General features: G+C 44.5%; 1 protein-coding gene across 6 annotated transcripts in view; it reads left to right on the plus strand.

Moving 5' to 3' along the window:
• sox5 (SRY-box transcription factor 5) overlaps positions 1 to 10,000 on the plus strand; it is a 278,008-nt gene that overhangs the window by 190,000 nt on the left and 78,008 nt on the right. For all 6 annotated transcript variants that reach the window (XM_053688041.1, XM_053688042.1, XM_053688043.1 and 3 more), the window contains one exon: positions 3,749 to 3,956. In XM_053688041.1, coding sequence (XP_053544016.1) covers positions 3,749 to 3,956 — 208 coding nt within the window. The remainder of the gene's footprint in view (positions 1 to 3,748; positions 3,957 to 10,000) is intronic.

The raw sequence follows: 10,000 nt of genomic DNA on the forward strand, positions 1-10,000 counted from the left end.
TAGATGGGTGTATGGATGGATAGATAGATAGATAGATAGATAGATAGATAGATAGATGGATGAATGGATGGATTTCCCAAATGCCCATTTTCGAGTTTCATGAGTTAAGACACAATCCTGGTGTTTTTCAGTACAGCGTAACCCGGTTAGCGCTTGTTGTCGGTTAGCTCTTGTTGTCGGTTAGCGCTTGTTGTCGGTTGGCGCTTGTTGTCGGTTGGCGCTTGTTGTCGGTTGGCGCTTGTTGTCGGTTGGCTCTTGTTGTCGGTTGGCGCTTGTTGTCGGTTGGCGCTTGTTGTCGGTTAGGGCTTGTTGTCGGTTAGCGCTTGTTGTCGGTTAGCGCTTGTTGTCGGTTAGCACTTGTCGGTTAGCACTTGTCGGTTAGCTCTTGTTGTCGGTTAGCGCTTGTCGGTTAGCTCTTGTTGTCGGTTAGCACTTGTCGGTTAGCTCTTGTTGTCGGTTAGCGCTTGTTGTCGGTTAGCGCTTGTTGTCGGTTAGGGCTTGTTGTCGATTAGCTCTTGTTGTCGGTTAGGGCTTGTTGTCGATTAGCTTTTGTTGTCGGTTAGTGCTTGTTGTCGGTTAGCGCTTGTCGGTTAGCTCTTGTTGTCGGTTAGCACTTGTCGGTTAGCTCTTGTTGTCGGTTAGCGCTTGTTGTCGGTTAGGGCTTGTTGTCGATTAGCTCTTGTTGTCGGTTAGCTCTTGTTGTCGGTTAGCACTTGTCGGTTAGCGCTTGTTGTCGGTTAGCTCTTGTTGTCGGTTAGCGCTTGTTGTCGGTTGGCTCTTGTTGTCGGTTGGCGCTTGTTGTCGATTGGCTCTTGTTGTCGGTTGGCGCTTGTTGTCGGTTGGCTCTTGTTGTCGGTTGGCGCTTGTTGTCGGTTGGCTCTTGTTGTCGGTTGGCGCTTGTTGTCGATTGGCTCTTGTTGTCGGTTGGCGCTTGTTGTCGGTTGGCGCTTGTTGTCGGTTGGCTCTTGTTGTTGGTTGGCGCTTGTTGTCGGTTGGCTCTTGTTGTCGGTTGGCGCTTGTTGTCGGTTGGCTCTTGTTGTCGGTTGGCGCTTGTTGTCGGTTGGCTCTTGTTGTCGGTTGGCTCTTGTTGTCGGTTGGCGCTTGTTGTCGGTTAGCAGTTATTGTCGGTGAGCGCTTGTTGTCGGTTAGCTCTTGTTGTCGGTTAGCGCTTGTTGTCGGTTAGCGCTTGTTGTCGGTTAGCGGTTATTGTCGGTTAGCGGTTATTATCGGTGAGCGCTTGTTGTCGGTTAGCTCTTGTTGTCGGTTAGCTCTTGCTGTAGGTTAGCGCTTGTTGTCGGTTAGCGCTTGTTGTCGGTTAGCGGTTATTGTCGGTTAGCGCTTGTTGTCGGTTAGCTCTTGTTGTCGGTGAGCGCTTGTTGTCGGTTAGCACTTGTTGTCGGTTAGCTCTTGTTGTCGGTTAGCGGTTATTGTCGGTTAGCGCTTGTTGTCGGTTGGCTCTTGTTGTCGGTTGGCGCTTGTTGTCGGTTAGCTCTTGTTGTCGGTTAGCGCTTGTTGTCGGTTAGCGCTTGTTGTCGGTTAGGGCTTGTTGTCGGTTAGCACTTGTCGGTTAGCTCTTGTTGTCGGTTAGCGCTTGTTGTCGGTTAGCGCTTGTTGTCGGTTAGGGCTTGTTGTCGGTTAGCACTTGTCGGTTAGCTCTTGTTGTCGGTTATCGCTTGTTGTCGGTTAGCACTTGTCTTATTTTTATAATAATATCCTGACATCTCTGAAGTAAAAGTTGATATTTCAGACTCATTTGTACCCTCTTCTCTGCCATTCCACCTTTACAGTGTTTCTATAAAATAAAAAAGCGTGAATGCCTGTGTGTCAGCTAGCTAAACCATCCTCCTAAGATATTAGCTACTGTAGCTTCCACGCTCTGTTTCAGTTTCTCACTTGCCTAGCAACAGTCTTCTCAAACTTTGTCGACGTATGTCAGGAAAAAACGGTTTGAACACGACTGGCTTACATAAAGGCGAAAACATTTACACATATTTCTTTCCTCAGAGCTGTATTTGTCTGGGACTTTTTGTTTATTTCTTTTAATATAAATAGGTCCTCAGCAGCTGAGTCACAGAAATAACCCTGTTTACTGCCTTCGCCATCATTTGTTTATCTTGGTATCTTTGTAGATAATGTCTGAGAGTGTAAAAGTGCAGCAGGAAGATATACCGAAGCTAAGTTTAGGGCAACCCAACTATGCAGCTGGCTTCAGTCCACGGCTTTAAGTTAATCATTATACACCATGTACACTTTTAATAAAAGTCTGTGGACTGCATATGTAATGCAGTATATAAAGGACTGGTTTTGATTATTATTATTATTATTATTATTATTATTATTATTATTATTATTGCGTCCATGTCCATGTCCGCCTGCAGTGTAACGTCCTCTCTAGCACTGACTCTCTACCATGTGGCTCTAAAGCCGGCCTCTCTCTGGGATGGGATTAAGCCATTGTCTAATTCGCTGGAGCCATTGTCCGTCATGGTGCTGCAGATAATAGAAGCTGATTAGCCAAAGATTAACTCTGCTTATTGGATACGGACTATTGACCCCGCGCACAAATACCTGGGTCCTTCTGTAATTAAACTGCACAAAAGAGTTCCGGTAAGCTGGCTCAAAACCAGGTAGCAAGTGTGTAAGTGTGCACGTACGTACATGCGTGTGAAGGTGTGAAGGTGTGTGAAGGAGGGTCTGCATGTCCTATACAATTCCCCGATTCCGATCGGTCAGAAGGCGTCGATTCGGTTTTCCGTACGACACCGGTTCTGGGTTACTGATCAGAAGGTCGGGGGTTCAAGCCCCGGCGCTGCCAAGCTGCCACTGTTGGGCCCTTGAGCAAGGCCCTTAACCCTCTCTGCTCCAGGGGGCGCTGTATCACGGCTGACCCTGCGCTCTGACCCCAACTTCCTAACATGCTGGGGTATGCAAGGAAAAGAATTTCACTCTGCTGTAACCAATAAAGCCTCATTATCATTAACACATGCAAAGTTGTACTCGTTGATATGGTGGAGTTTCCAGTAAGATGTTTATATGGAAGGAGTCTCCAGTGTCAGCACTTTGTGGTTGCTGTTGTTTGTTTGTTTTTTTGTCTTTTGAGCGAGAAAGAAAAACATGGCAGGAATGTCTGGTGGACGTTCAACGACGTTATACTGTAACTTTAAATGGATAAAAAGTACGTGTCGTTCTATAATAAACTAAAACGTTGTAATCGATGGCAAACTGCTGTGGTGTATAAGAGGAATAAAACACTTCGGAGTTTGCGGTTACGTCGACGTGGTAACCGTGACAGCGTTACGTCACCCCACCCCGCGTGGATTATTTTCCTGCAACGACAACAGATCACTCTGTACCGATAAGATTTGATTTTATCTCTTCGCTTATATAGCTCATGCCACGTCGAACGAACAGCAGGTTAGGTGTGTGATAAGTGCTAAGATAAAGGCATGAAGCCGTTTTGCTAAAAGTGGGACGATGTAGAGGTAATGAACGTAAAAAATCGATTACAAATACAATTGTACAAATCATATGTAAATGCCTGAGATCATTCCTTCTGTTCTGTGCATAAAACGCATCCATTAATACCAGTCAAGCCAAATATAAAGCTTTTTGCTTTGCTCTAGAAATGAGAATAAACGCCCTGGTTAATGGGTACCGGATATTACGGTTAACGAGACCTGTCTGAAGAGTTTCTGTGTTTTTGAAATGATGACAGGTGAATACGTTCCTCTTTATGTGCTTGTCTCAGGAGCAGGAGAGCAGTAAAGGCCTGGCCCTGAGCCCGTACCCCCAGCACAACTCTTCTACCTCACCCAGTAAACAGCAGCAGCAGGACGACGGCTCGGGTTCGGCCACGGCTCTGGGAACGCCGGAGAGGCGTAAAGGCAGCCTGGCCGACGTGGTGGACACGCTGAAACAGCGCAAGATGGAGGAGCTGATCAAGAGCGAGCCTGAGGGTGAGTTCGCTTACGCACTTACATCAGCTTGTACAATTTGGTCATGATGACAAAGGCCATGTTATCTGACTTCGCTAGACGTCATCTCCAAGCTACAGCACTTCTCTCACAGAAATTCTCTCTCTCACGCTCTCTCTCTCTCTCTCTGTCTTTACGTGTGTCTCTGGGTCTCTCAGCCTTTTTTCCTCCTCATGAGTCTCCTTAATGTCAGTAATGAGGTGAAAGACGGTTTGTCACACACAGACAGGCCCTTTCTGTTTAGAGCCATTGCATATTCATTACACGTCGATTGTTTTTCGAGGTCAGAAGTGTGTGTACTCTTGTGTGTGTGTGTGTGTGTGTGTGTGTGTGTGTGTGTGTACTCGTGTGTGTTCAGGTGTCATTGTGCACTGTACTTCTCTAATTAGAAGCTATTTATTCCTGAATAATCAGAAGGTACAGGTACTCAGGTACAAGTGTAGCACACATGCGCTGTTCTGATATTTACATACAGCAGAACTGAGGTGTTTGTGATCCCGGGTCGTGTAGGTGTGTTTGTTAAATAAAGTCATTTCCATTTCCAACTCGGTGTAGCAGAGCTTTTGGATTTACATTTGACCAACAACTCCCTTTCAGTTTCCAAGGGTTAGAGTTTGTCTTTTGTTAGTGTTGGTTGCAGGGGCTTCTCTCTTTTTCTCTCTCTCACTGCACCCATTGTAAAATCGCGTTAAAATAATCGAGGTAAAATTGTGTGAGGTAAAGCTATGTGAGGTAAAACTGTGTGAGGTATAAGCTGAGGTCAAATTGTTAGGGGTGAATTGTGTCAGGTAAAACTGTGAGGTAGAATTGTGTGAGCTGCAGTTTTGAGAAGTAAAACTGTGAGGTGAATCAAGGCGAGGTAAAAACCATGTGAGGTAAAACGCGTGAGATAAAAACTGAGGTAAAATTGGTTGAGGTGAACTGTGTGAGGTAAAACTGGGATGTAAAATTGTGTGAGGTAGAATTTTGAGAAGTAAAACTTTGAGGTGAAACTGTGAGGTAAATCTGTGTGAGGTAAAAACCACATGAGGGAAAACTGTGCCTGAGGTAAAACTGTGAGGCGAAACTGAGGTAAAATTGTGTGAGGTAAAATTTGGAGAAGTTAAACTTTGAGGTGAAACTGTGAGGTAAATCTGTGTGAGGTAAAAACCACATGAGGGAAAACTGTGCCTGAGGTAAAACTGTGAGGCGAAACTGAGGTAAAATTCTGAGGTAAAATTTGGAGAAGTTAAACTTTGAGGTGAAACTGAGAGGTAAATCTGTGTGAGGTAAAAACCACATGAGGGAAAACTGTGTCTGAGGTAAAACTGGGAGGCGAAACTGAGGTAAAATTGTTTGACGTTGACTGTGTGAGGTAAAACTGTGAGGTAAAACCGTGTGAGGTAAAATTTCGAGAAGTGAAACTTTGAGGTGAAACCAGGAGGTAAATCTGTCTGAGGTAAAACCACATGAGGTAAAACAGTGTCTGAGGTAAAACTGTGGTTAAAATTGTTTGACGTGAACTGTGTGAGGTAAAACTGTGAGGTAAAACCGTGCGAGGTAAAATTTCGAGAAGTGAAACTGGGGTAAATTTGTCTGTGGTAAACCCATGTGAGGAAAACAAGTATCTGAGGCAAAACCATGTGAGGTATATATGTATGTATGCATGTATATATAATAATTATCATTATTTTATTCATGTCGTATCTAGTGTTGTAGTGTAGTTCTTAATATAACTGTAGCAGTCAGATTAAGAACCTAAAAAGTGAGGTGATAGAGAGATGTAGAGAGAGAGAGAGAGAGGGAAAGAGAGAGAGAGAGAGAGAGAGAAAAGAGTCCATTAGCAAGCAGCTACAGTAGCACATTATCCTCGCACTCTGTACAAACAAAGACCTCCAGAGCGGCAGACGGAGAGAAACAGCGGCTGTAAAGAACAGAAAAGGGAGAAGAGAGAGCAATGAAGAGAAAAGAGAGCAGAAGAAAGGAGAGAGGTGGCGGCAGGCGAAGCATTGAGCCGGGCCTCTCATAGCCTGATAAAAATCCCTTTCTTGCGCAGCTAGCTATTGTTTGCTTGTGTAGCGCACAAAGGCCATTAGCCACAAACGGCAGGTTGTGATGAAAAATTAATGAAGGCTTTAATCATTATGAAAGGGTCTTATTATTACCTCTCTGTCTCTTTTCTCTCGCTCTCTCTCTCTCCTCCCTCCCCCGCTTTTTCACACACTGTTCTCTCTCTCACACACACACACACACACACTGTTCACATATTAGCAACAGGGAAAACATGGCAGCATGTTAGTTAGTGGACACAAAGAGCACGGAAATGGGTCAGGAGATGAGGGAGAGTAAAACTTGCTCCCTATTTGAAGCTAATGTGTGTTTACACTACAGATATACACGTTAGCAAGCGAGATCAAGTGTGATCGTGTCATTTCATTGTAGATATAACTGTAGATATAACAGGTTTTTCTTCGGCAATGCCAAATTTACAGATAGAAAAAAAAACTCATAATAAGCAATAAATAAATAAATAAATAAGCTAACTACTGTAGCCTGTACGATGAGACTATTCGTGTAATGTTTGGGTTAGCTAGCTTATCAAGTTAGCTCATCAACCAACTTTCTCTGTAAACAACAGCTAACCATGTTAGCCTGTTAGATTAAACTATTTGTTTACCTCAGATTGTCCGACCTCTTTATTATTTCCCCCCTTTATTCGGTTATCTCATGGCTTTAAAAGTTACCCATGTAGTTCATGTTAGCTTGTTATAGCTAATCATTACCTAACTTAGCTTGTGCTAGCTAATCTCTGCTAAGTGGCAGAGTTAGCCAACCAATTTTCTCCACTAACAATATTTAGCTGTATATTATGATCAAGAATATGTTAGTTTTATTTTTTAAAATCTCTATAACCAGATTGAATTCACTGCTACCTCAGACCGTACATATTATTTTGAAGCTCACGAGTGTTCGCTATTTGTTAGCTAATCGTTACTCAATCTAACTAGCATAGCTCATGCTATCTCGTTACAGTGCATCACATTAGCTGAGTTAGCCAGACAGTTTTCTCCACAAGGTTATGCTATTAATTTGATGAAAGTCAGTTTATATTATTTCTTTTGAAATAAATAAATAAATGAATAAAAACCCTTATATTATTGGTTAAAGTTTAGTCTTCTATGTGGTTGAACAAGGGTCAGGATCTTTAGAATTAGGAAAATAAATGAATGGGAGTCTACAATTCTCGCTCGCTCTCTCGCTCTCTCTCTCTCTCTCTCGCACACACACACACACACACACACACACACTGAGACTTAGTTAGTGTGTCATTTCTGTCTCCTCGTCTCTCTTTCATGGTGAAGAGCAGAACGTTTGTCCGGAGAGTGTCCAGGTCTGTCTCTTATCGACCCTCCCTGATGAGGCAGCACTCTCCTCCAGCCTCTATTCATCTTCTGCTCGCCGTAATATCCACCTGTTACTGCCGACACGCTCACACACACACTCTCTCACACGCGCACACACACACACACACTTTCCCCGAGTGTGCCACTTCTGCGTCTCAGATGCTGAGAGAGAATGTAAATTTGTCACTCGGATGTCTCGGGGCCATTACTTTCTCTTTTCATTTCTGAGAGTGTCACGCCCCCCCCCCCCGTTTTTTTCTACTCTTATCTCGCCTTGTCTCCTAGGTTTCGGTATCGATGTGCGTGTGTGTGTGTGTGTGTGTGTGTGTGTGTGAATTGTGTGAGAGTATGGCCATAGATGGGTCAGAGTGCTGGAGTGCGTGTGTGTGTCATTAGCCGTAGTAATGGGAATAGCACATGAGGGCGGTGCACGGGGCACGAGGTGAGAAGAGAAGAGCTGCGTGGTCTAGAGCCAAGAGGACACACACACACACACACACACACACACACACATGCTGTCTCTGTCTCTGACTCTCAATAGTCCTCGCTGAACTTGGCAGCATGCGTTATGTGGGACACAGATGTTCAGGGTCTCTGGAGTCTATGATGCAGTGTGTGTGTGTGTGTGTGTGTGTGTGTGTGTGTGTGTGTGTGTGTGTACATGCCTCTGTGGCTCTCCTGGAACTGTGTTGAGTGTGATTCATGGCCAGGGCCGACTCTGGTTCCCTGAGCTCTGAGCCATCCTCTCTGTCTCACACAAATACACTCACAGTACAAACGCACACACACACACACACACACACACACACACACACACACACACTCACACACTCTCACACACTCTCACACACACTGCTATGGGACTTAACCTTGGCCACAGAAAATAGAAAATATGTCGTGCAGTCACTGGACAGAACATATTCAGAGGACATTTTATGAGCCGATAAAATACAGTGTGAAGATTCGTAGCTTCGAATAGCACTTTTCCCATGGTATGGTACGGTATGGTACAGTATGATTTGGTTCGGTACAGTATGGTACAGTTCAGTACGGTATGGTACAGTTTAGTAGAGTGTGGTACAGTTTAGTATGGTATGGTACAGTTTGGTAAGGTATGGTATGGTTTGGTATGGTTTGGTATGACATGGTACAGTTCAGTACGATATGGTACAGTTTGGCATGGTATGGTACAGTATGGTATAGTTCGGTATGATATGGTATGGTACAGTTTGGTACGGTATGGTTTGGTATGGTACAGTATGGTTTGGTTCAGTATGGTACAGTTCAGTATGGTATGGTACGGTATGGTACAGTTCTGTACGGTATGATACAGTATGGTTTGGGTCGGTATGGTACAGTTCTGTACGGTATGGTACAGTCCGGTACGGTATGGTACAGTATGGTTTGGGTCGGTATGGTACAGTATGGTATGGTACGGTATGGTACGGTATGGTACAGTTCGGTACGGTATGGTACAGTATGGTTTGGTACGGTATAGTACAGTTCGGTACGGTATGGTACAGTATGGTTTGGGTTGTATGGTACGGTATGGTTTGGGTCAGTATGGTTTGGTACGGTATGGTACAGTATAGTTTGGTATGGTATGGTACAGTTCGGTACGGTATGGTACAGTATGGTTTGGGTCGGTATGGTACAGTATGGTTTGGGTCGGTATGGTACGGTATGGTACAGTATGGTTTGGGTTGGTATGGTACGGTATGGTACAGTATGGTTTGGGTCGGTATGGTATGGTATGGTACAGTTTTGTACGGTATGGTACGGTATGGTACAGTATAGTTTGGTATGGTATGGTACAGTTCGGTACAGTATGGTACAGTATGGTTTGGATCGGTATGGTACGGTATGGTACAGTATGGTTTGGGTCGGTATGGTATGGTATGGTACAGTTCTGTACGGTATGGTACGGTATGGTACAGTATAGTTTGGTATGGTATGGTACAGTTCGGTACAGTATGGTACAGTATGGTTTGGGTCGGTATGGTACGGTATTGTACAGTATGGTTTGGGTCGGTATGGTATGGTACAGTTCTGTACGGTATGGTACAGTATGGTTTGGGTCGGTATGGTACGGTATGGTACTGTTCTGTATGGTATGGTACGGTATGGTACAGTATGGTTTGGGTCGGTATGGTATGGTATGGTACAGTTCTGTACGGTATGGTACAGTATGGTTTGGGTCGGTAGGGTACGGTATGGTACACTATGGTTTGGGTCGGTATGGTATGGTATGGTACAGTTCTGTACGGTATGGTACAGTATGGTTTGGGTCGGTATGGTATGGTATGGTACAGTTCTGTACGGTATGGTACAGTATGGTTTGGGTCGGTATGGTACGGTATGGTACAGTATGGTTTGGGTCGGTATGGTATGGTATGGTACAGTTCTGTACGGTATGGTACAGTATGGTTTGGGTCGGTATGGTACGGTATGGTACTGTTCTGTACGGTATGGTACGGTATGGTACAGTATGGTTTGGTACGGTATGGTATGGTATGGTACAGTTCTGTACGGTATGGTACAGTATGGTTTGGGTCGGTATGGTACGGTATGGTACAGTATGGTTTGGGTCGGTATGGTATGGTACGGTACAGTTCTGTACGGTATGGTACAGTATGGTTTGGG

Source organism: Ictalurus punctatus, chromosome 19 (genome assembly GCF_001660625.3).
Source record: "Ictalurus punctatus breed USDA103 chromosome 19, Coco_2.0, whole genome shotgun sequence".
NCBI lineage: Eukaryota > Metazoa > Chordata > Actinopteri > Siluriformes > Ictaluridae > Ictalurus > Ictalurus punctatus.